Genomic DNA, 27,163 nt, shown 5'->3' with positions numbered 1-27,163 from the left:
AAGAGTCTTGATGAAAGATGATTTATATTCTTTTGTTCTCACTCTTATAAAGCTCCCTAGCTATGGATCATCCATTGGAGTATCATTTTTTTTTTTTTTTTTGGTGTGTTGGGTCTTTGTTGCTGCACACGGGCTTTCTCTAGTTGTGGTGAGCGGGGGCTACTCTTCGTTGTGGTGCGCAGACTTCTTACTGCGGTGGCTTCTCTTGTTGCAGAGCATGGGCTTTAGGCGTGCGGGCTTCAGTAGTTGGGGTGCATGGGCTCAGTAGTTGTGGCTCGCAGGCTGTAGAGTGCAGGCTCAGTAGTTGTGGTGCCTGGGCTTAGTTGATCCGAAGCACGTGGGATCTTCCCAGACCAGGGCTCGAACCTGTGTCTCCTGCATTGGCAGGATTCTTAACCACGGCACCACCAGGGAAGTCCCATGGAGTATCCTTTTTTAAATGTCCAGAAGGAAATAGAGGGTCCACATGTCCCAGGCAGGACCATCTAACCACAAACCTCGACCCTTAATCTTTCACCTCCAACTCCAGGCATTGCCACATGTGGGTGAGGAGTGACAGGGGCAAGCCAAGGGTGCTGGAGTGCTGGGGCGTGGCTGCCCATCCAGCCCAAGAAGAGAGCACAGGGGTCATGGGCAAGTCTCCGTGGCTCTAATGAAGCCAGGGTTGGGAGTTCACCTCCCGCTGTGGCCAGTGATCTGGGCTGTGTGTCGCGGCCACAGTAACCATCTCTGGCACCAGCCAGTCATCCTCCACATGTCTGCCGTGAGTCAAAAGAGGAAGAGATGTGGGTGACGGGCAGGCAGATCTTCCTCCTGCACGTCACGGGGAGTGCTTGAAAGTGCCTCCCATGCGCGGGGATGGCAATCCAGAGTGTTTACTGGTTTTGAGACTCGGTTTCCAGATCCTGGGTGGGTAGAGAGATACTTGATGTTGGCTCTTTAGGGGCAGACGTTTGGCACTAATGGCTCTTTAGCGACAGAGGTGTGACCTTGGGCAAATCACAGCTTCTCAAACTCTGAGCTTCCATCACCAAGGATAAAGGTAGGTAGATCAATCTTGCAATGTTAGGGTACTAAGTGAGTGCAAGAAAATGTTTGCTATCTTCATAAAAGAAGTACAGGCCATCAATCTTGATGGTAGATCAATCTTGCAATGTTAAGGTACTAAGTGAGTGCAAGAAAATGTTTGCTATCTTCATAAAAGAAGTACAGGCCTTCAAGGTATCGTATCCTTCACCATTCTTTTACAAAGAGAAAATTGTTTGCCCCAGAAGTAGCTTTCACTGAGTGCCAAGTTCCTTCATAGATTTTATCTAATTACCAACACATTTTCTTTTAAATTTTTAATATTTTTATCCAATTATCCAGGTAGATAGTTGAATCAATTCGAATAGTCCCCCACAGTTTATTATAAAATCAGAAGTCCCCTGGGTGTCACCTCCCTGTACCATTTCCTTCTTTTAGAAGACAAGCACTTTTAACTCTTCTAGATGATGGTACAAGTGTAATAGTCACATCCATGTTTCTAAGTAGCATGTTTATAATACTGCTTCTTGATTTTCTGGTTTTGCTTTAGGCAAATACCTATTGACTCACTAGTGAAGAGGAGGAGTTAGTCCTCTCCCCTCCCTCTGCCACGTTCACGCAAACGCATTCTTCCCATCACCCTGTCCTCTTGATGTAGTTACGTGGTACTTTAAGAAAGAGCCATGGTCAGTGTTTTTGCTCTTATAATCATATGAACCTAATTCCATTTATGGACTATGGCTACTTTTCCTTTCATATCTGACCTAACAATTGCCTTTTATATTTGCTTAGTTTTATTATTACTAATGCCATCCAAATCTAATCCCTGACTGTCTAAAACTCCTCTTAGAATGGTCAGATTCAGCAGATGTTCTTTGTGTGTGTGTGTAAAGATGTCTGTCCCGGAGCCTCCTGTTGTTCTCTAATGTGAGAGGTGCCACAGCTGCGGAGCTGCAACTCCCTCCTCTTCTCTTCTGTATTGACTCTCCTGTTCACTATGTCCTGCATATTCCCTGTTTTTTGTTTTTTGGTTTTTTTGTAATCTTCCCCCTGCCCCTCTTTCTTCTCCTTCTTCTTCCACATCATCCAGTCACTGTCTGAGGAAGTGTGATGGCAAGTAAATATGACCTTGCACGTCTGAAAATGCCTTTCTTCTCCCCTCACACTTGATGGATAGCTTGGCTAGGTCTCACCTCCCCTTTTTACTGAAGCTTTGGAAAATTGAATGGTAAAATTATTTACCTAATTAGGGTAGAGAGGCAACCTAAACATTAAATCATTTCCCTTCTGTTTCCTGAATTCATCACGACTTTGCAAGAGGGTCCGTTTGGATTTGAAGTTTCTCAGAAGCATTCATGTCGGCAAACAGTAGAGCTAGTGAGTCCTGTTGGTGAAGGCAAGAGAAGTGACAGTGCTTGCTGGACCAGACCTGGTGGGAGCCGGGTTCAGTAAAGGGGAGGATAAGAGCTCTTTTCTTTGTTCGTTCTTCTCTGTTAATGCCACAAGACAGCTCCACCTGATTTGGCAGGCGATGCAGCTGACTGGAGGAAATTTCATCTGCACAAAATAGAGAAGTCACTATGCAGGTAATTCTCTGTCTGCAAAGCATAGGTGATTATAGAAATTAACAGATCATAAGCTTGGACACATGGACCAGAGCTTGGCAGACTCATCCTTTTACCTAAGCAGTCTTTTCATTAGTCAGGACTGTCAGTTGCTGGATCCCTCTGAGACCCTCTTGATTCCAATATTCATAGCTACGTGGTTGAACACAGGTGCTATATATAACTCTTGGAGTTAGCCAGCTGGGGCTGTGAAGACGGGTTTTGAAAACAAGAGGGCTGTGCTATGTCTCTGGTATTGTCATACTGAAGGTTCTTAACAGGACTTGAAATGCAGACTTTCTTTTGTCCCTTTCTGACTCTTTTATAGAAGTTTCATGTCTGTTGGTTGACTCCAAATCCATGCGTGCTAAGAGAAGAAATCAAACCATGGAGAATCATGGAAAATTTTAAGTTTCCTTTGTTTTTTATTTTTTGTTCTACATATGCTTAGAGTTAGCTTTAATAATCTGTCAGCCTTACAGGATTTTCCTGTTTGCTTTCATATCAAATGTGGCTTTTATTCCTCATTTTCTCTTTATTTCCTGTAGGTGGATTACAGTGTTCCATTCTGTTCTCTGGAGCAGGAATTCCTTGCCTCCTTTTTTGATCCCGTCATGCCTTTAGTGTTCATTTCAGGCCACAAGGATGCTTTCTCTTCAGAGAGAAAAAAAATCAATTTCCTCTGAGCTGAAGAATGGCCCAGGGTTTCTATTTGCCCCAAATTCTGGTTACACTTTCTTAATAAAGGAGCATTTTTGAGGTCTACACAACCTGCCCGGAACAACTACTTGTTCAATTTCAGTGCCCAACTCAGCTTTGGCCACAGCCTAGTCTCTTTTTTCTTAGTTGTCACTGTAGAACTAAGAAGTGTATTTTCTGATTGGCCAGTTTTGTCCCTCTCTTCTGTCCTCAGGCATCCAGATGCACCTCTGCAACAGAGAGCACTACGGCTACCTGCCCATCCCCCTGAAGCCCCATCAGACCCTACAGGAGGACATTGAGAACCTCATCCATGTGCAGATAGAAGCAATGAGTGAGTGACCCAGGGGCCTGGTAGTGGCTCATGTTCCGTTGCCACCGTGAACATACCAGCCACTTCTTCCCTCTCCCAGGACTGGAATCTCACAGCCATCAGTCAGCCAAGGCTGAAACATAGTTGTTCATTTGTTCATTCATTCTCAAACTTTTCCTATGTGAAATACGAATATGACAAAGTCTTTGCCTTCAGGGAGCTTCCCTTCCACGTGGAGAGCTGGGTACCCAGTAAATACATTTCACACAGTGTCCTAAGGGCTATAATGGTATTTTGTCTATGGATTTAAAATCTAACTTTGTTGCTTTCTAATTATATGACTTTGGGCAAGTAATCTAACCTCCTTAGTTGTGAAATGAAGATAAAACATCTAGGGTTTGGGGGCAAATTCCCCATGATATATGTAAAAAGTATACTAGCAAAAACAATAATTATGACTTCAACTTAATAATAGCTTATGGTGTAACAGATACCATACTAAACATGTTTTGTACTTTGTCTCGTTAATCCGTACAACAACTCAATGAAAGGTTTTATTATTGCTCATATTAAAGATGAAGAAATTGGGATGTAGAGAGTTTAAGTATCTTGCTGTAGATCATTCTGCTAAATAAATGATACATTGGGATTTGAACCAACCTTGCTATCTCCAAAGCTCAGATTCTTAAACACTGTATCATATTGTCTCTGGGTCTGGCATGATGTCAGAACTGGTAAATGCTCAATGATCAGGGACTACACTAATTATTATGTGTAATGAGCAGTGGTGTCCAAAGGAGAAAGTAACAAAAGCACTCTGCCTAAGGGAGGATGCTGGAAATGGCTACCCAAAGGAGGGAATATTTGCAATGAATTTTCATGCAGTATCTGAGAAACTCTGTTATTCATCACTAGAGCATAGGATGTGTGTATGTTGGCAGTCGGGGTGACTGGGGAGGCACAATGGGAAGCAGGGCTAGGAGGTAGGCAGGAGCCCAGTTAGAAGGACCTCTAATATATAAGAAGGTGTTTGGACTTTTCCTGAAGGGAAGGGAGATTTTAAAGAGATTTTAGCAGCGAAATGTCAGGTTAAAAGGTTGAAAGGTTGAAATGTCGGGATTTAGAAAGGTCACTCATGGTAAGAGAAACACGGCTGAAGCAGCATGGGGCAATGGGTGCTGGCCTTAGGTCAGAGGTGAAGAGACCGTTTTGGACATTATATGGTAAACTAGGCAAAAGATGGTGAGGATCTGAGCTAGGGCAGGAGCAGTGGGAATGGAGATAAACTTATGACATAGACTTGAAAGGACTTAGCCAAGAATTTGTGGATGAACAAAAGGGAGGCAGAGGAAACCTTGTAAGTTCTGACTTGAATGTCTGGAATGACTGCAGGAATTTTAAATGCATGTAGTTTAAAGGAGACATTTGCAAAGAAAAATCATGAGTTCATTTTTAGACCCATTGAGTTGCTTGTGAATATCTATTTCCTGCTTCTCACCCCCAGACAATAAATTCCTTGTTCATGTTAGTCTCAAGACATAGCCCATTCCCTGCCACCCAGTAGGCACCCAGTAAATATTTGTTGAATGAATGAATGAGTTGCCCAGTGGATAGATGGAGAGATGAATCTGAAACTTAAGTTCTATCAAGTCTAAAGATGTTGAGTTGGGATTCATCAACAAGATAATGTGATATCACAGAATTTTAAGAAAACAGGAGCATGAGATATGGAAGGAAGTTCAAGTAAGATAAGGACTGAAAAAGAGTCCAGTGGGTTTTTTTCAGCTAATTTCCATAACAAGAATGGCTTCAGAAAAGGCTGACTCAGAATTTAAAGTGTTTGAGAAGTAATTAAAAAGCAAGGACATAGAGAGAAAGCAGAATTTTTTCTTTTAAGAAGCATGGTTAGGACCAGAAGGTAAGACAATAATAATTATAAAGGTTCATCAGAAGATTCCTTTAAATAGCAAGCTCTCCTACTGTTTTTACACAGGATTGTGTTTGCAAAACATCAGTCAGCCCAGTATACCAGGGACATATTGGTGGTGACGAGCAAAGCGTATCTGTAGACTATACCTGGGATGGCGAGCAAAGCATCCCTGACATTACAGCCTTTGTTGCTGATGCGCATGATAGTTTGCAAGCCACTTGGTCTTTCCCGGTCTCAATGTCCCTGAGTTTGAAAACAGAAACAAGAGAGCACTACTATTCTCTATGAGTACAGAGAATAATAGAGATAATGGAGAAATAATAGAGTATTAATGGTAGTATTAATACTCTATTAATAATAGAGTAGAATAATAGAATAATAGAGTATTCTTGGGGAGAATGAGGATTGAATAATCAGCTGGTTCACTGGGATAGTATGTCTAGGACCAGCCCTTAGGAATTTCTTTTGTGAATTTCTTTAATACATAGTGTCTCTGCCTCTTCTCTATGTTGTAGACACAGAGGCCAAGGGCAATATCTTATTGCCTTCTATCCCAATCACCTAGCACAGTGCCTGACATATAATTCGTAACAAACAAATATTTGCTGAATGCATGACCAGACAAGTGAATGAAAGAATGAGCAAATGAATAAAAACTGTGTTGCAAAGAACATGCAACATGAAGCCAGAATAATGGACTTGAACCCAGGCTCTATCATGTAAGAAGGGAGAATCAGCCTCTCAGAGCTTTAGTTCCTTTATCTGTGGAGTGAGGATAATAACACTGACTTTGCTGGGCTGAGAGGAGCAAATAAAAGAATATACATCAACTCCATAAAACAAAGAGGTGTTGCTATTATTAGGACTCCATTTAATGCTTGGTAATGTGTGTCTCCTTATCATCCCCATGCCATGGCTTTCAATCTTGACTCCAAGTAGATGTCCCCTCAGAGAGGCTGACCAGAGCCTTGCCTTCTCTTCTTTTCCCCCACAGAACTGAGAGCATAGAAAGTTCCCTGTACACAGAAACACACACACTGTCAAAATCAATTTTAATGATTACAGATATGTACAACACTATGCTAGGCAGGTAGATTTCATTTGGGAAGAACCTGTAATTTATAGCTGTCGTTATTGATCCCCCGTACACTCCAACTCTAGTGAGAGGCACTTTATATATGGCGTTTTATTTAATTCTTGTATTTACCTTCTCTAGTTATAATTTTGTTAAAATTTTAGACCCTAAATTTTAAAAGACAGAACATAATTGGGATAATAAAATAATTGGAAAATAAACTTTTGAGGGTAATAATGCAGAAACACACACTGAAGGCCTATGTAGGATTAAGAAGAGGCTGGTGATGATGAAATCATAGCTGTCAAGTGTCCTCAGGAAAGATGAACTAGACACTAAACGCACTAGTTCATCTGGAACCCAATGGGCAGTTAATAAATGGCTGCTAATAGACTGTACAACTGAAGCATTAGAAGAGGCATAAAATTTATGTACAAACACCGAATGCCTACCTACAATGTGTGGGTCACTCTATGAGGGTACTGGGGATTCACAACATTTTACAACCAATTCTGTTTTGGGTGTTTATATTTAACTAGGGAGACAGGACAGACATTTTAAAAAGACCCCAATGATGCAGTATATTGCTTTGTGAAAGGAGCAGTTATAAGGGCAGTAGGAATTTGGAGTAAGGAGAGATTGCTGTGGGCTGGTATGATCTAGGAGAGCCTGGCAGTTCTTAAGCTGGGCTTTGATAGAAGTGTGGAGTTTAAACAAAGGGAGTGTTATAGTGAGGGCACTATACATAGAGGAAACAGACTGAACAAAGGCATTGTTCGAAAAGCATTCACACCCTGGAAGAGAGCAGGCTTTAAACAGTAGAAGGCAATAAAGTTTGAGTGTTGGAGTGGTTTAATCGTTATGATTCTTGAACGCTCAGCTAAAGTACAATGCCCATTCTAAAAGCAGTAAGGATGCAAGGAAGGCTTTAGAAGAGCGCATCAGGCTATAAGTATTTATTAAACACATACTATGTTCCATGGGTTGTTCATATGCTGGGGATGCAGCAGTCGACAAACCAGCAGAAGCTCTGCCATCAAGGAATTTATATTCCAACACAGAGAACTATACAATATATCAAGGAAGTAGCCACGTGAATATTTGGGAGAAGAGTGTTTCAAGCAGAAAGAACAGCACATGCAAAGGCTGTTAGGAAACAGCCTGGGGTACTCCAAGAACAACAGGCCAGTGTGTTTGGCATGTACAGAATGAGAAGTTGAGTAGGAGATGGGGTTATGGTGGAAGAACTGTCCAGATCATGCAGAGCCTTGTGGCCACAATAAGGAATTTGGACTTTATTCTTTGGGTAACAGGATTCTATGTGGGTGGGGCAGGGAGAGTGGCATGATGTGACTTATGTATTTAGGTAAATCACTCAGGCTGGGGTGTGGATACTAGAGTGTAAAGGCACCAGTACATCTCTCCTGGTGAGAGATGATGGTGGTTGGAATGCAAATTGTAGTAGGAAGGTGATGAGAAGCAGGTGGATTTGGGATATATTTTGGGGGTTGAGCCAACGGGACATACAGAGACCTGGATGCAGCCCATGAAGGAAAGAAAGGAATCAGTAATGACTCCAGGATTTTGGCCTAGTATACCATTTAATGAAATGGGAATGGCTTTACAGGAAAAGACTTAGGGAGGGAAGTTGTGGTCATATAAGCTTAAGATAATTATTAGACATCTAAATTGAAAGGTTAGGAGATATTTGGATATATGAATCTGGAGTTCAGGGAAGAGACTCCAGTTGGAAACAGACATTTGAGAGTCATCAGCATTAAAAGGATATTTGAAGCCATGGAATAGTGTGAACTTGTTTTGTAAGAGAATGTAGAAAAGAAGAGGAGAGAGTGGAGGACAGATCCCTGGAGGACACAAACAGGCAGAAAGCTGGAAGGCAGAATTAAGAAGTGATTCAAAAAGGAACCAGATGCTGTTGAGAAGTGAAGTCAAATGAGGATACAGAACTGATCACTGGTTCTCTCAAGGTAGAGATCTGTGATGACCTTGATAAGAACCACGTCAGTGCAAACGATTGGAATAAAGCCCACTGGAGTGGGCTGAAGAGAGGGCCATGGGGAGATGAGAAAGTGGACTCTTGTTGGCACGGGAATAGAGAAGTAGGGTAGTGGCTGTAAGAGAGTGACAAATCAAGGGAGAGGTTGTTTGGTTTTGTCTTTTATGCTGTTTGTGGGTTTTTTTTAGGTAGGGTTTTAGCATGTTTGTATGCTGATGAGAAAAATCCAAAATATAGGGAGAATTTAATGATGTAGCAAAAAAGATAATTTAAGATCCTTGAGAAAACAAGTTCTAGATAGAACAGGGATGCTATCGCAGATGGGAAGGCAGCATGCGTAGGCAGAGATGCAGCTGGGTCTGTAGACTTGAGGTGGAAGGAAAAGGTAGGTCTAGTTTGGCTTTAAACATTTTCTCTATGACATATATAGTCCAGTCAACAGCTCAAGAGAGATGTTGAAGATTCCAGGAGCGAGAACAAGACATAAAATAGACCTCTCAGGGAATGGGAAAATAAATTTACTAGGGAAGTACAGCTGCATCATTTGGCAGTATCGAGTGCCAATTTGACATCTGTGGCTATAATTTTGAAGTGACTCAGTATACGCAGTTGTGTGAATTTCTTTCATAGTGTTCTTCTTGGTACTAAGAGGACAGTCAGGTTTAACTAGGTTTGGGGTTTTGCCAAGCAAGATCAGTAAAGGGAATCAAGGGTCTTACAAGGGATGAACTATGAAGTCTAGGTTGGATACTGATGAGAGTGAGAACAAGAAGGGTGTGATGGATGCAGACATGGTAGTGGGTCACTGAGAGAATGATTGTTGGTTCTAGATTGTTGGTTGTTGGATGGATCACCATGTGGATGCTGAGGTTTGAAAGAACGATGGCAGGGACACTGAAACTGTGAGCCGGACGTTGGAGTCATCAGTGGCTGAGGGAACATGATTAGGAGGTACAGAGTGCTAAAATATGCTTCAAAGAAGCCAGGTTTTGAAGGATGAAAGAGAAACAGTTTGCAGTGAGTTGGGGGACATGAGAAAAATCAGTGTTCACTCTGACAGCTGAAAGGGAGGCAGTGTCTTCAAAGGAAAGCCAAGTTTTAGTCAAAACAAAAAGGCAAAGAGACATTAAGAAAAAGTGAAGGGACTGAAAATATCAGGGAGTTTATGAATTTCAGACTGGAGTTTCTGAGATCAGAGAAGAGTTTGGGCTGGGTGGAGATGGGGTATAACAACAATGGGTAACACTTTTTTTTTTAACATCTTTATTGGAGTATAATTGCTTTACAATGGTGTGTTAGTTTCTGCTATATAACAAAGTGAATCAGCTATACATATACATATATCCCCATATCTCCTCCCTCTTGCATCTCCCTCCCACCCTCCCTATCCCACCCCGCCTCTAGGTGGTCATAAAGCACCGAGCTGATCTCCCTGAGCTATGCAGCTGCTTCCCAGTAGCTATCTATTTTGCATTTGGTAGTGTATATATGCCCATGCCATCTCTCACTTCGTCCCAGCTTACCCTTTTCCCTCCCCGTGCCCTCAAGTCCATTCTGTACGTCTGCGTTTTTATTCCTGTCTGGCCCCTAGGTTCTTCAGAACCTTTTTTTTTTTTTTGAGATTCCGTATATATGTGTTAGCATACGGTATTTGTTTTTCTCTTTCTGACTTACTTCACTCGGTATGACAGTTTCTAGGTCCATCCACCTCACTACAAATAACTCAATTTCATTTCTTTTTATGGCTGAGTAATATTCCATTGTATATATGTGCCACATCTTCTTTATCCATTCATCTGTCGATGGACACTTAGGTTGCTTCCATGTCCTGGCTATTGTAAATAGAGCTGCAATGAACATTGTGGTACATGACTTTTTTGTTTGTTTGTTTTTGCGGTACGCGGGCCTCTCACTGTTGTGGCCTCTCCCGTTGCGGAGCACAGGCTCCAGACGCGCAGGCTCAGCGGCCATGGCTCACGGACCTAGCCGCTTCACGGCATGTGGGATCTTCCTGGAACGGGGCACGAACCCGGGTCCCCTGCATCGGCAGGCGGACTCTCAACCACTGCACCACCAGGGAAGCCCCTCGACTGTTTGAATTAATGTTTTCTCAGGGTATATGCAGAGTAGTGGGATTGCTGAGTCGTGTGGTAGTTCTATTTTTAGTTTTTTAAGGAATCTCCATACTGTTCTCCTTAGTGGCTGTATCAATTTAAATTCCCACCAATAGTACAAGAGGGTTCCCTTTTCTCCATACCCTCTCCAGCATTTATTGTTTGTAGATTTTTTTTTTTTTTTTTTTTGCGGTACGTGGGCCTCTCACTGTTGTGGCCTTTCCCGTTGCAGAGCACAGGCTCCAGATGCGCAGGCTCAGCGGCCATGGCTCACGGGCCCAGCCTCTTCACGGCATGTGGGATCTTCCCGGACCGGGGCACGAACCCGTGTCCCCTGCATCAGCAGGCAGACTCTCAACCACTGCGCCACCAGGGAAGTCCTGTTTGTAGATTTTTTGATGATGGCCATTCTGACCACTGTGAGGTGATACCTCATTGGAGTTTTGAGTTTCATTTCTCTAATGATCAGTGATGTTGAGCATCCTTTCATGTGTTTGTTGGCAATCTGTATATCTTCTTTGGAGAAATGTCTATTTAGGTCTTCTGCCCATTTTTGGACTGGTTTGTTTGTTTTTTAATATTGAGCTGCATGAGCTGCTTGTATATTTTGGAGATTAATCCTTTGTCAGTTGCTTCGTTTGCAAATATATTCTCCCATTCTGAGGGTTGTCTTTTCATCTTGTTTAGGGTTTCCTTTGCTATGCAAAAGCTTTTAGTTTCATTTTGCCCAACTTGTTTATTTTTGTTTTTATTTCCATTTGTCTAGGAGGTGGGGCAAAAAGGATCTTACTGTGATTTATGTCATAGAGTGTTCTTCCTATGTTTTCCTCTAAGAGTTTTATAGTGTCTGGCCTTACATTTAGGTCTTTAATCCATTTTGAGTTTATTTTTGTGTATGGTGTTAGGGAATGTTCTAATTTCATTCTTTTATATGTAGCTGTCCAGTTTTCCCAGCACCAGTTATTGAAGAGGCTGTCTTTTCTCCATTATATATTCTTGCCTCCTTTAACAAAGTTAAGGTGACCATATGTGAATGGGTTTATCTCTAGGTTTTCTATCCTGTTCCATTGATCTATATTTCTGTGTTTGTGCAAGTACCATACTGTCTTGATTACTGTAGCTTTGTAGTGTAGTCTGAAATCAGGGAGCCTGATTCCTGCAGCTTTGTTTTCCTTTCTCAAGATTGCTTTGGCTATTCAGGGTCTTTTGTGTTTCCATACAAAGTGAAATTTTTTGTTCTACTTCTGTGAAAAATGCCAGTGGTAGTTTGATAGGGATTGCATTGAATCTGTAGATTGCTTTGGGTAGTAGAGTCATTTTCACAATGTTGATTCTTCCAATTCAAGAACACAGTATACTCTCCATCTGTTGGTATCATCTTTAATTTCTTTCATCAGTGTCTTATAGTTTTGTGCATACAGGTATTTTGTCTCCTTAGGTAGGTTTATACCTAGGTATTTTATTCTTTTTGTTGCAGTGGTAAATGGGAGTGTTTTCTTAATTTCTCTTTCAGAATTTTCATCATTAGTGTATAGGAATGCCAGAGATTTCTGTGCATTAATTTTGTATCCTGCTACTTTACCAAATCCATTGATTAGCTCTAGTAGTTTTCTGGTAGCATCTTTAGGATTCTGTATGTATAGCATCATGTCATCTGCAAACAGTGACAGTTTTACTTATTCTTTTCCAATCTGGAAATCTTTTATTTCTTTTTGCTGTGGCTAAAACTTCCAAAACTATGTTGAATAAGAGTGGTGAGAGTGGGCAACCTTGTCTTGTTCCTGATCTTAGTGGAAACGGTTTCAGTTTTTCACCATTGAGAACGATGTTGGCTGTGGGTTTGTCATATATGGCTTTATTATGTTGAGGTAAGTTCCCTCTATGCCTACTTTCTGCAGGGGTTTTTTTTTTTTTATCATAAATGAGTGTTGAATTTTGTCAAAAGCTTTTTCTGCATCTATTTAGATGATCATATGGTTTTTCTCCTTAAATTTGTTAATATGGTGTATCACATTGATTGATTTGCATATATTGAAGAATCCTTGCATTCCTGGGATAAACCCCACTTGGTCATGGTGTATGATCCTTTTAATGTGCTGTTGGATTCTGTTTGCTAGTATTTTGTTGAGGATTTTTGCATCTATGTTCCTCAGTGATATCGGCCTGTAGTTTTCTTTCTTGTCTGGTTTTGGTTTCAGGGTGATGGTGGCTTTGTACAATGAGTTTGGGAGTGTTCCTCCCTCTGCTATATTTTGGAAGAGTTTGAGAAGGATGGGTGTTAGCTCTTCTCTAAATGTGTGATAGAATTCACCTGTGAAGCCATCTGGTCCTGGGCTTTTGTTCGTTGGAAGATTTTTAATCACAGTCTGAATTTCAGTGCTTGTGATTGGTCTGTTTATATTTTCTATTTCTTCTTGGTTCAGTCTCGGAAGGTTGTGCTTTTCTAAGTATTTGTCCATTTCTTCCAGGTTGTCCATTTCATTGGCATAGAGTTGCCTATAGTAATCTCTTATGATCCTTTGTATTTCTGCAGTGTCAGTTGTTACTTCTCCTTTTTCATTTCTAATTCTATTGATTGGTTGAATCAAAGTCTTCTCCCCTGTTTTCTTGATGAGTCTGGCTGATGGTTTATCAATTTTGTTTATCTTCTCAAAGAACCAGCTTTTAGTTTTATTGATGTTTGCTATTATTTCCTTCATTTCCTTTCCATTTATTTCTGATCTGATCTTTATGATTTGTTTCCTTCTGCTAACTTCGGGGGTTTTTTGTTCTTCTTTCTCTATTTGCTTTAGGTGTAAGGCTAGGTTGTTTATTTGAGATGTTTCTTGTTCTTGAGGTAGGATTGTATTCCTATAAAGTTCCCTCTTAGAACTTCTTTAGCTGCATCCCATAGGTTTTGGGTCATCGTGTTTTCATTGTCATTTGTTTCTAGGTATTTTTTTGATTTCCTCTTTGATTTCTTCAGTGATCTCTTGGTTATTTAGCAGTGTATTGTTTAGCCTCCCTGTGTTTGTATTTTTTACAGATTTTTTCCTGTAATTGATATCTAGTCTTGTAGCGTTGTGGTCGGAAGAGATACTTGATACGATTTCAATTTTCTTAAATTTACCAAGGCTTGATTTGTGACCCAAGACGTGATCTATCCTGGAGAAGGTTCCATGAGCACTTGAGAAGAAAGTGTATTCTGTTGTTTTTCGATGGAATGTCCTATAAATATCAATTAAGTTCATCTTGTTTAATGTATAATTTAAAGCTTGTGCTTCCTTATTTATTTTCATTTTGGATGATCTGTCCATTGGTGAAAGTGGGGTTAAAGTCCCCTACTGTTATTGTGTTACTGTCAATTTCCCCTTTTATGGTTGTTAGCATTTGTGTTATGTATTGAGGTGCTCCTATGTTGGGTCCATAAACATTTACAGTTGTTATATCTTCTTCTTGGATTGATCCCTTGATCATTATGTAGTGTCCCTCTTTGTCTCTTGTAATAGTCTTTATTTTAAAGTCTATTTTGTCTGATATGAGAATTGCTACTCCAGCTTTCTTTTGATTTCCACTTGCATGGAATATCTTTTTCCATCCCCTCACTTTCAGTCTGAATGTGTCCATAGGTCTAAAGTGGGCCTCTTGTAGACAGCATATATACATGTCTTGTTTTTGTATCCATTCAGCCAGTCTGTGTCTTTTGGATGGAGCATTTAATCCATTTACAGTTAGGGTAGTTATCGATATGTATGTTTCTATTACCATTTTCTTAATTGTTTTAGGTTTGTTATTGTAGGTCTTTTCCTTGTCTTGTGTTTCCTGCCTAGAGAAGTTCCTTTAGCATTTGTTGTAAAGCTGGTTTGGTGGTGCTGAATTCTCTTAGCCTTTGCTTGTCCGTAAAGATTTTAATTTCTCTGTTGAATCTGAATGAGATCCTTGCCAGGTAGAGTAATCTTGGTTGTAGATTTTTCCCTTTCATCACTTTAAATATGTCCTGCCAGTCCCTTCTGGCTTGCAGAGTTTCTGCTGAAAGATCAGCTGTTAACGTTATGGGGATTCCCTTGTATGTTATTTGTTGTTTTTCCCTTGCTGCTTTTAATATTTTGTTTTTGTATTTAATTTTTGATAGTTTGATTAATATGTGTTTTGATGTGTTTCTCCTTGGATTTATCCTCTATGGGACTCTCTGTGCTTCCTGGACTTGACTATTTACTTTTCCATATTAGGGAAGTTTTCAACTATAATCTGTTCAAATATTTTCTTAGCCCCTTTCTTTTTCTCTTCTTCTTCTGGGACCCCTGTAAATCGAATGTTGGTGTGTTTAATGTTGTCCCAGAGGTCTCTGAGACTATCCTCAATTCTTCTCATTCTTTTTTCTTTATTCTGCTCTGTGGTAGTTATTTCCACTATTATATCTTCCAGGTCACTTATCTGTTCTTCTGCCTCAGGTTTTCTGCTATTGATCCCTTCTAGAGAATTTTTAATTTCATTTATTGTGTTGTTCATCATTGTTTGTTTGCTCTTTAGTTCCTCTAGGTCCTTATTAAACGTTCTTTGTATTTTCTCCATTCTATTTCCACGATTTTGGATCACCTTTACTATCATTACTCTGAATTCTTTTTCATGTAGACTGTGTATATCCTCTTCATTTGTTTGGTCTGGTAGGTTTTTACCTTGCTCCTTCAACTGCTATGTATTTCTCTGTCTTCTCATTTGCTTAACTTACTGTGTTTGGGGTCTCCTTTTCACAGGCTGCAGGTTCATAGTTCTTGTTGTTTTTGGTGGCTGTCCCCAGGGCTAAGGTTGGTTCAGTGGGCTGTGTTGGCTTCCTGATGGAGCAGACTGGTGCCTGTGTTCTGGCGGATGAGGCTGGATCTTGTCTTTCTGGTGGGCAGTACCGTGTCCAGTGGTGTGTTTTGGGGTGGCTCTGAACTTGTTATGATTTTAGGCAGCCTGTCTGCTAATGGGTGGGGTTGTGTTCCTGTCTTGCTAGTTGTTTGGCATGGGGTGTCCAGCACTGTAGCTTGCTGGTCATTGAGTGGAGCTGGGTCTTAGCGTTGAGATGGAGATCTCTGTGAGAGCTCTCTCTGATTGATATTATGTGGGGCTGGTAGGTCTCTGGTGGACCAATGTCCTGAACTCGGCTCTCCCACCTAAGAGGCTCAGGCCTGACACCCAACCAGAGCACCAAGACTCTGTCAGCCACTCGGCTCAGTAGAAAAGGGAGAAAAAAAAAAGAAAGAAAGAAGAAAAAAATAAAAGAAAGTTATTACAATAAAAAAGAAATATTATTTAAAATTAAAAAGTAAAAATGTAATAATAAAAAAAAGATAGATGGAAAGAAGAGAGCAACCAAACCAGAAAACAAATCCACCAATGATAACAAGCACTAAAAATGATACAAAAAAAAAACCACCCAAACTGGACAGACAGAATGCTAGGACAAATGGTAAAAGCAAAGCTGTACAGACAAAATCACACAAAGAAGCATACACATACACACTCACAAAAAGAGGAAAAGGAAAAAATATATTTAAAAAGGGCTTCCCTGGTGGCTCAGTGGTTGGGAGTCCGCCTGCCGATGCAGGGGACATGGGTTCGTGCCCCGATCTGGGAGGATCCCACATGCCGCGGAGCGGCTGGGCCCGTGAGCCATGGCCGCTGAGCCTGCGCGTCCGGAGCCTGTGCTCCGCAACGGGAGAGGCCACAACAGTGAGAGGCCCGCGTACCACAAAAAAAATATATATATATATTTTAAAAAAAAGAAGAGAGCAACCAAATCAATAAACAAATCTACCAATGATAATAAGCTCTAAATACTAAACTAAGATAAACATAAAACCAGAAACAAATTAGATGCAGAAACCAAACCCCAAGTCTACAGTTGCTCCCAAAGTCCACCACCTCAATTTTGGGGTGATTTGTTTTCTATTCATGTATTCCACAGATGCAGGGTACATCAAGTTGATTGTGGAGATTTAATCCACTGCTCCTGAGGCTGCTGGGAGAGATTTCCCTTTCTCTTCTTTGTTCGCACAGCTCCTGGGGTTCAGCTTTGGATTCGGCCCTGCCTCTGCATGTAGGTCACCTGAGGGCATCTGTTCTTCGCTCAGAAAGGATGGGCTTAAAGTAGCAGCTGATCAGGGGGCTCTGGCTCACTCAGGCTGGGGGTAGGGAGGGGTACGGAATGCGGGGTGAGCCTGCAGCGGCAGAGGCTGGTGTGACGTTACAACAGCCTGAGGCGTGGCGTGTGTTCTCCCCGGGAACTTGTCCCTGGATCACGGGACCCTGGCAGTGGCGGGCTGCACAGTCTCCTGGGAGGGGAGGTGTAGATAGTGACCTGTGCTTGCACACAGGCTTCTTGGTGGCTGCAGCAGCAGCCTTAGCATTTCACGACTGTCTCTGGGGTCTGTGCTGATAGCCGCAGCTCGCGCCCATCTCTGGAGCTTGTGTAGGTGGTGTTCTGAATTTCCTCTCCTCGTGCACCCCGAAACAATGGTCTCTTGCCTCTTAGGCAGTTCCATACTTTTCCCCAGACTCCCTTCTGGCTAGCTGTGGCACACTAGCCCCCTTCAGGCTGTGTTCACACAGCCAACCCTAGTCCTCTCCCTGTGATCTGACCTCTGAAGTCCGAGCCTCAGCTCCCAGCCCACACCCGTCCTGGCGGGTGAGCAGACAAGCCTCTTGGGCTGGTGAGTGCCGGTCGGCCCTGATCCTCTGTGCAGGAATCTCTTCGCTTTGCCCTCTGCATCCCTGTTGCTGCGCTCTCCCCTGTGGCTCTGAAGCTTTCCCCCCGCCACCCCCCATCTCCGCCAGTGAAGGGGCTTCCTAGTGCGTGGAAACTGTTCCTCCTTCACAGCTCCCTCCTAGAGGTGCAGGTTGCATCCCTATTCTTTTGTCTCTGTTTATTCTTTTTTCTTTTGCCCTACCCAGGTATGTGGGGAGTTTCTTGCCTTTTTGGAAGTCCGAGGTCTTCTGCAAGCGTTCAGTAGGTGTTCTGTAGGAGTTGTTCCACATGTAGATGTATTTTTCATGTATTTGTGGGGAGGAAGGTGATCTCCGCATCTTACTCCTCTGCCATCTTGAAGGTCCTCCTGTCTGAAATGAGTCTTTTATGTTTATTTACCTATGTTTACATCTTCAGGACCCATGTAATATTTCTGGCATATAATACATGGTCAGTGTGCAAAAGTGGGGAAATTGGAGCCAAGGCACTTCCACTTCCCTCCAGGTGAGGAGAAAAGACCTCTCCAAGTTCCGGCTGTGGCTCCTGTGGCAGCTGGCGCAGCGGCACTGGCTAACACTTTTAAAAGCACTCTTCATGTACTTGCTCATTGAGTACATTAGGAGCTGTACGGAAAATTGGGAGATGAATGACAGGAGGCTAGATCTTGTAAAGGTGATAGTAGTAAATGGGTTGTGAGGCATGAGGAGATTGGTTGTGCAAATCAGAGCATGAGGCAATGGGAAATCTTAGGTACCTCTTCTCAGTGATGACATTTTGAGGCAACAGCATGTCATGTAAAGTTCATTAGGAATATTGGATCTGAAGTCAGATCTAAAACTGAGTTCCAGCTCTGCCAATCACTCACTATTTGACCTTGGCAAGACTACATCTGGGTTGGTCTCAATTTCTGTATCTATAAAAACAAACAATACCACCCCCCCCAAAAAAATAAAAGTGAAGATAAAATGACATGGTGATTATGAAATCAGTTAACAAATTGTAAAACACTTAAGTGCCAAGTGTGACTGTTATGGTCAAGAATAGAGCTGTGCCTAAGGAAGAAGGTTATTTTGGCGACAGTGTGCATAATCAGTTATAACGAGGCAAGACGAAGAGCATACAAGTGTTTGAAAAATATTAAAATGGCCCAAGCATGTGAGTGAGGGAGGACCTGAGCTAGGGTGGTGGCTGCAGCCATGGAAGAAGTCCAGGAGAAACTATAGACAAGTGTTAGGATTCGCTCCAAGCACAGTCCCTCCAATATATTTCTGGGCGTGACTGGGCTGGTACATTGTACACTGGATGGGTGTGCACCAGTGTAGACCCCAGAAAGAGCAACAAAGGAGCGAGGACTTACCTAACTGAGCTACTGTGAACCCAGCCCAGTTGCCCAAGGCCAACTTGATGCTAATGGCTACCAAGGTCTAGCTTTGGGGGTAGAGGAGAGTGGGGGTTAAGTGTTCAGGTGCAGGAGTTAGACCTAGGTTCAAATACCAGCTCTATGAGCTCTATGATCTTGGGCATGTTATTTAAGTCTTTGTTTCCTTATCTGTAAAAATAGGGATACTCAGATCTATCCTGTGGTACATGTTATGAAGATTAAATAAATGTAATTACATACGTCAAGAGTGTAGCCCGGAGTGCAGTGAGTAGTAAGATCTCTATACCAATAGTTATTATTATTCCTAGATCTTGAAACTATCCTGGAGCCAATGAAGCACATCCCAATTGGTGGTACAGTGAGGGACATGTATGGAGAGGGATTCAAAGAGGAACTGAATTAATTATGAATGATGGAGTCAGAAATGATCCCAAACAAAAGCTGGGATGTACCTAATCTTCAAGTCTGATGTCAGCAAAGATGCATCCCTTCTCCCCACATAGTAAGCTTCTTAAGTCTAATTAATATCATCTCCTGTTTTTCCCTATGGCTTAGCTCTACCTTCAGCGACAAAACCCAGGCCTGTGTCTCATATTTCTGCTCAACGGTGGTTTTCAGGACCAGCCACTTGTGGCTTTTGGGGGGATACTTGTCGTGTGAACACAATGACTACCCATGTTTGATGGAAGCAAAGTGGCTAAAAGCAGACTCTTTGGCTGAACTGTTAAAGCCAGGCAGCCCATGTGAGTGCCGAACAGAGACCAACAGGGTGGAAAGGGTAACCCGAAATATACCCCCCTCCCAAGTCTAAGGCCCCATGAGAGAGGGCCAGACAGCTCTTCAAACAACATGAACAGGAAGGAGTTGGTATGTTAAGATTTTTTCTCGTAAAAACCTAACACTGTACATGGTGACCCCACAATCAACATTTGTTGATTTTAAAAGAAATTAATGGAGTGGGGTGGAGCAGGGAGGACCAAAATATTCTGGGTTGCTGAGGGAAACAGAAACACACACACTGTGTGCTCATAGAAATGTGATGGTTAGGATCAAGATTGAAATAATAAGACCAACTCTTGTGTTTGGCTTAGGAAACCTGTTTCACTACTTTCTACGGTTTCACATCATTTGATCATAAGTGAAACTGGATGTCGTGGTTTCTCTTTAATATACCAGTGGAGGGTAAGTTAAACAAATAATACCCTTTGGACAGGATCTCAATCAGGACAGGTGATGTTATGCTGGAATATCAAAGAATGCTGAAATCTCGTGGGCTTCATACAACAATGGCTCGTTTCTTGTAATGCAAAGTCTACAGTGGTCCTCGTATGTTTCCTGGGCAGCTGTCCTCCACATGTTGGCACATCATTCTAGGCTGCTTCAATGTTTTGGCTTCTCCATATAAACATAGGCTGCTAAGATCATTGAGGTGGGGCTGGGGCAGGGGTGGGAGGAGGGTTTGGAGAGTTGAGTGGCAGCAACTCATGTGGCCATGACTAACCTGAAGGTGGAAAAGCCCCTCTCATATGCCTGAAATAGAGGGGAATGGATACCGGTGAACAGTAGCAATGGCCATCAACTATAGTTCTTCAAACAACCCAGTTACCAGCTCTCACTTAACATTTTCCTTGTATTATGTCTTCAAGGAAAACCAAGTGAGTACTTTGAGTTTGTGAAATACTAAAATTTTCAAGACCTTCTCAGGTTCTTTAATCAATATTACTTTCAACCTTTAAAATATATAGTTTATAAAGAAAGCTTTTTTAGAGTATGAAATAAATAAAACTTTTATTACTTGAGATGCAACACCCCTCCCATCTGGAAACTTCCTTGTTAGCCCTGTACCAAGTTCTGGGATGTGGGCTGGGCCTTGGAGGTGAGTTTGCGTTAAAATAAAGGACCTTTTGAGTACCTGTAGCTAAACCTGCCTGGATGGGATCTTAAAATAAAATAGTCCCAGAGTTTTACAATCTTAAACGTATAGAAAAAAAGCATTCTTTAGAAAAAAGTCCAGCCTATTTCTGAGCTCTTTCATCATGGGCCACTGTGAGTAGTAGCTAGGAGTTATTGAGCATTTACCGTGTTCATTTACTGTGGCTAATGCTTTGCATGTAGGTCTCATTTAAATTTTATAACTCTAAGAGATACACTTTTATTATCCTGATTTTACACACAAAGAAACAGGCTTAGAGAGGTCACCTATCTGCTCCAGACCTTCATAGACCAAAGTTTGGACCCAGGTCATCTGACTTTAGAGCCCTCACCCTAAATCATTACCCTAGACTACCTTTCAAATGCTCTTAAAATAGCTCTTGAGGGACATGGAGCAAATACTGCAGTCTGCATAAAAACAGGTGCTCTCAAAACCAGCGTTGTGACCATCTGGGGTTCTTATATAGCCACTCAGTCCTAGAAAACTGCAGTTATCCCCTGCCCTGAACATGCAGGCTGTGTTTCTAGAGGTCAGACCTGTGGTTGGAATGCTGTTCTCTGACCCTCTCACTAACAAAGCACTCTGTGTGTTTCTCGTGTCTTCCAGTTGACCATCCTCCAATGGAACCTTCCCAGTTCGTCTCAGTTGTCCCTAAATATCCAGACAAGATGGGATTCAATGAGGTAGGAAAGGTGTCTGTGTGTATGTGCACGTGCACCTGTGCACATATGTACATCATGATTACATGTTTGTATCAGAACACAAGCGTGATCACACGTCTGGGAGCCAGCCAGACCAGCTTGGCTGCTGAAAAGAAACCAAGGTCTTGGAAAAGGTTCTCAGTTTTTGTTGTGCCTCAGTTCACTTATCTTAAAAAAGGAGCATCATGGTAAAAGTAAATTAATGATTGAGTCAGAAAGATGTTACTATTTAGTCATGAAAGTGATATTTTCTAGGAGCAGATATTGCCATATTTTATCAAGCTTCAAGGGTAAGGTAAGGAAGATATATATTTTAGGTATTGGAGGACTTTAACTTTATTCTGAGTAAGTGGAAACCATTCTGGAACATTCTTTGCTTTATTTTCTCTCTGCTGTTTTTCCATGGGAAAAGATTGGAGGGCAGAGTTTAGAGGACAAAGAAAAAGTGAAAAAAGAAACCTATTCTAAAATTCTCCCTTCAGCAGGCAAGAACTTCATAATAGTGTTCTGAGAGTCATATTTATTATTAAGTTTCAATTGTATAAAGAATGAAGCAGAAATATAAAGAGATGCCTGTCTTAGTAATATGCACAGCAGATACTTGGTGGGACCAGAATTGTGACTCCAAGTCACTGAATCCTTCATGGGTCCCTCATGTCACATAACTGCTGATCAGTGTTCAGGAGCTTGGTGGTCTAGAAGCTAGGACAGTGCCTCAGGAATCCACAAACCGAGACAGAACTTTTCTGTGAATTTTGGATATGTTATAAGCCAAGCTTTGTGCTGCATGCTCATTGCCATTGATTAATTGAAAGAAAATGCCCTGTTTATCCCCCTGTACTATGTCATACAGGTCCCCAAAGTACAGCCATCTTAAATTGCTGCTGGAACTGGAAATTGGAATTTATTCTATAAAATTTATTTGCAGGCAGACTTCAGGAATGGAAAGGAGTATTTCATGAATATTAAGTGGAAAGGAATTAGCAGCTATTATGCTATTTCCACAGAGGGCAGGATGAGACAAGATGACTTTAAGTGTGGTAGAGAAGAATTAGACTAAAGTGTACATAGTTTTATAAACAATCAGGGCTGCAGAAAAGTTGGACCACCCAGGCACTGAACCCACTTCCACCTATTACTACAACTTTCCTTCCCTGCAGCTCTCACCAGCTCTCAGGTCTCCAGGTAAAAGAACTCAAGGGTCTTTACATATATTCGTTTTTCCCTTTATAAACACATTCCAACAAGGATCAAATCAGAGCAGATACAATGGGACAAAAGCAGGATCTTCTAGCTCTGGTCTTCCATTTGGAAGGACTGGGTCACTCTTAGAAGCCTTCTGGAAAAGGCCAGCTCTGTAAAGGATGCAGATAGGGGGACTCTACTTTCCTGAACGCTGGTAGTCATCTCTGTGTTTGGAACAGAGAGGATAGTGGAAAAAGGGATTTTCAGGGGCCTTTTCAACCTTCCCAGTACTCTGTGACCTTGTTGGTGGTGTCTGGGCTGCATTCGGCTGTGTGCCTTTTTGTTTGTTTACTATTCACTAAGTATGAGCGAGCCGTCTGTGTTTTTCCTTCATGGCTGCAATTTTTATTGCACTTGTCCTGGCAGGTTTGTTATTTACTAAAGTCTGCCCAGACTAGAGGTCTTGGATCTGTGGGGACTTTTTGTTGTATTTCTGTCAATTTTTTGTTTTTTGTTTTGTCTTGCTCTCCTGGAGTGACCTCAGGTAGCTCCGTGTGAACACATGAGGAAATGCCCATTCCTTTCCATAGCCATAAAATTGGGAGATGGAACATGGCCCATCACAGTATGATTCTAAACAGGAAGAAAATGAAATATAAATGAACATGACTCATTAAGTTTTAAAATCCCAGGTAACAAGGCAAATACAGTCACCACAGAAATTGTTTTTTAAAAAATAATTGCCCAGTTATAGGGGTAAGACAGGAATAAAGACACAGACCTACTAGAGAACGTACTTGAGGATATGGGGAGGGGGAAGGGTGAGCTGTGACAAAGCGAGAGAGAGGCATGGACATATAGACGCTACCAAACGTAAGGTAGATAGCTAGTGGGAAGCAGCTGCATAGCACAGGGAGATCAGCTCGGTGCTTTGTGACTGCCTGGAGGGGTGGGATAGGGAGTGTGGGAGGGAGGGAGACGCAAGAGGGAAGAGATATGGGAACATATGTATATATATAACTGATTCATTTAGTTGTGAAGCTGAAACTAACACACCATTGTAAAGCAATTATACCCCAATAAAGATTAAAAAAAAAAACAAATAATAATTGCCCAGTTAGATAAACAACCGAGGTAATGAAATCATGACGTACCTAATCCACTTTGCTCTGATTCAGATGGATGATTTCTTCAAAGAGGACATCTTGCTCCCCCATCAGTTCTTTGCCCAGAGCTGTATAAATGGATAGAAGTGAGAATATTTTGTAAGGAAGAGTTGAAATTTTAGTTAATTTAGCTTTTGATCCGGTAAAACATATAGCAACTCGATGATTACATTCAGAACGACTGTGTGAACCACAGCTTAACCCCCAGTAAAGTCTGAACTCCAGCCTGCTTGTAAGACATAGTTTCTTCCTTATTCTAGACAGCATAATGCAAACTTTATCATAAACCACATATCATAGACATTTTAATCTGTACTGGTCTTGAGAGATGAGATTGTTCAACTCCCTCTTTTTACAAACAAGGGAACTGGACCCTGGAACATTAAACGTCTTCCTCAAAGTCATCTAGATGGGTCGTTAGGATGAAGCCAATGTCATCCGTCTTATTCCTGGAGGGTTCTCCTTTCCCATGCTATTCAGTATTTCTTACTGGTAGCTGAAGTCTCCCTCTTTTGCAGGACTAGTTTAATGGACAAAGTGAGTTTATTACTGCTCGTAGAAAAGAACCTTATTAAAGCACATAGATATCTGTAATAACATTCATGAGCCTTTGGGTATTTATTTGGCTCCTTAAATCTGGGAATAATCAGGCCAGCCTCATTATCTGTGTAACTCCCTGTAGTAGCCTCAGGATATGTGTGTGTTTAGTGCAGTCATTGGGAATTTAGGGGCTAAGGTGAGGGGCTGCAGGAAGACCCAGTCCTCATGCGGGACAATCTGAATGCACATTTTGGGGACTTCATGGACCAGTATGTGTCCCCTCTATAAGGTTTCCCTCAGATCCACGTGATGTGGAAATGATGCCTTTTCCCAAAGGGCTACCACCAAGTGCAGGACCCTTTCTCTCTCTACTTCTTTCAGAAAAATTCTAAGGGAGTTGAAAACTTCTGGTAAAGAAGCTACTCAAATTAAGACCTTGGTAATTCAATTTGGAACCTTTGGAACTAAAAGGAATTTGTTAAGACTAGATTTTTCTTATTCTTTGAATGACTTTAAATTTTTCTACAGTGGATATAAATGATAAGAATAGCTAATGTTTTGTACCCAGGTGACAGGACCAGTATTATCTCAGTTTTACAGATGATGAAACTGACGCATAGGAACTGGTCCAAGGCAAACACTTAGTAAACTTAGGTCTGCTGATGAATCTAACCATTTGCCAAACTGCTTCCTACCCCCTTCATCTCATATGTTTTAGGTTTGATTTACCTTTGGCCTCCTGAAGAATAACTTTTTGACCTGATATGAAATATAAAGAAATCTTCACCACAGTTTTCCCTGTCTTTTCCAATCCTTATTCCAAAACTTGGTTCATTACATTTACTTTACTTTTCAAATAGCCTAGAAAAAGAGTTGACTCATCTGTGTTTCTTTTCCTGTTTTCTTCCTGCATTAGATTTTCATGATAAACCTGAAGCGTAGAAAGGACAGGCGGGACCGGATGTTACGTACCCTGTACGAGCAGGAGATTGAAGTCAAGATTGTCGAGGCTGTGGATGGAAAGTGAGTCGGGGTTTTTCCTCGAGCCCTTGCAGATGTGGTTGGAGTGGGGATGCACCCTCTCTGACAGAGGTTTAGTCTTGGTGGGAGGAATCTGCACTCATTGCAAGATAGACACGTCTTCACAGTGCAGCCTACTTTGGGAAAACTTTATGACTCATAGCAGCTTATATATGTTAATTTCACCGAGTAGAGCAGAAATCCACTCGCCATCCAGTGCTCTCTGATCTTCATTATGCTGGAGGTTTGCACTGGTTGTGATTTTCCACTATCTCTGGGGGTTCTTCCAGTGGTTGTGGTGGTTTCCAGCCCTGTAGTGCATTGGAAGGTATGCGATCAGAGTTGCATTCAGAGCCTGATTTAGAGCAAAGCGTCTAACCTTGGGTGACCTGAAGAAAGTAAATGGAAAAACTGCATAACAGTCTGTGTCTCCTGTTGCATGAGATGCTTGCCACAGTCTGCCTGGGCTGATCACTTTTCCCAGGAACACGTCAGGAAAGTCACATAGGGTACCCAGTTAGATTCCTTCAAGGGTTTTTGTTATTAATGTTGTTTTGCTTTGCTTTGCTTTTTTATTTGACACTGTTATTTCAAGGCATAGATATTTGCAAAACCTGCAATTCCATGTTATATGTGAATTTGGAATATGAATGGCTCTAAGGAGTATGACTAGAAGCTGTTGTGGAAGTTTTTATGACTCCTTTAGAGAATCTCATCAGTGTTTATCAAAGTGTGGCCTAGACACCCATGTCAGAGTCCCTAGGGGCTGGTTAAGAGGGCAGCTTCCTGAGTCCCCGAGCCGCTGAATTATGATCTGTAGGGAATCTGCATTTAAGAAGTCTCAAGGTGATTCTTTGGTAAGGTTGCCACATAAAATACAGGATACCCAGTTAAATTTGTCTCAAACATTGCACGGGTCTTATTTATACTAAAAAATTACTGTTTATCCAAAATATAAATTTGACTGGACATTCTGTGTTTTACTTGCTAAATCTGGCAACCCTATTCTTGGATGCACTAGAGTTTGGGAACCACTGTTTCAAATACCTCTAATAGCCCCCATCTCCTTCATAGGCCACACGGACCAAGGAAAACTAGTTGAATTGTGAGAGTTTTTTATATACTCTGGATACAAGCCTCTTGTCAGATATATCATTTGCAAATATTTTCTCCCATTTTATGTCATCTTTTCACTTTCATGATGGTGTCCATTGAAACACAAAAGTTTTTAATTTGATGAAGTCCAGTTTATATTTTTGTTGTTGCTTGTGCTTTTGGTGTCGTATCTAAGAATCCATTGTCAAATCCAAAGCCACAAGGACTTGGTTCTGTGTTTTCTTCTAAGAGTTTTATCTTTTATATGTATCTCTTACACATTAGATCTTTGATACATTTTGAGTTAGTTTTTTATATGGTGTAAGGTAGGGGTCCAATTCATTCTTCTGTACATGGTTATCTAGTCCCTGCACCATTTGTTAAAAGACTATTCTTTTCCTTTACTGAATTGTCTTGGCAACCTTGTCAAAAAATAATTAACTCTAACTATAAGGGTTTATTGCTGGATTCTCAATTCTGTTCCACTGATGTGTACACCAGTCCCTATGCCTCACAGTAGCTTCTTATGTAAGGAAGTATGAGTCCTTCAACTTTGTTATTGTTTTTCAAGATTGTTTAGGCTATTCTAGGTCCCTCGGATTTCCATATGAATTTTAGCATTAGCTTGTCATTTTCCACACAAAAAAAGACAGTT

At 41.5% G+C, this 27,163-nt stretch overlaps 1 protein-coding gene across 1 annotated transcript in view; it reads left to right on the top strand.

Moving 5' to 3' along the window:
- Positions 1 to 27,163, top strand: part of COLGALT2 (collagen beta(1-O)galactosyltransferase 2) — a 134,040-nt gene that overhangs the window by 77,916 nt on the left and 28,961 nt on the right. Inside the window, exons 6-8 of the mRNA XM_082655052.1 lie at positions 3,544 to 3,663; positions 21,408 to 21,484; positions 25,310 to 25,416. Coding sequence (XP_082511178.1) covers positions 3,544 to 3,663; positions 21,408 to 21,484; positions 25,310 to 25,416 — 304 coding nt within the window. The remainder of the gene's footprint in view (positions 1 to 3,543; positions 3,664 to 21,407; positions 21,485 to 25,309; positions 25,417 to 27,163) is intronic.

This window comes from Grampus griseus (genome assembly GCF_964374135.1).
Source record: "Grampus griseus genome assembly, chromosome: 1".
Lineage (NCBI taxonomy): Eukaryota > Metazoa > Chordata > Mammalia > Artiodactyla > Delphinidae > Grampus > Grampus griseus.
The sequence above is the reverse complement of the archived record's forward strand: the minus strand, read 5'-3'. Positions and strand labels throughout refer to the sequence as shown.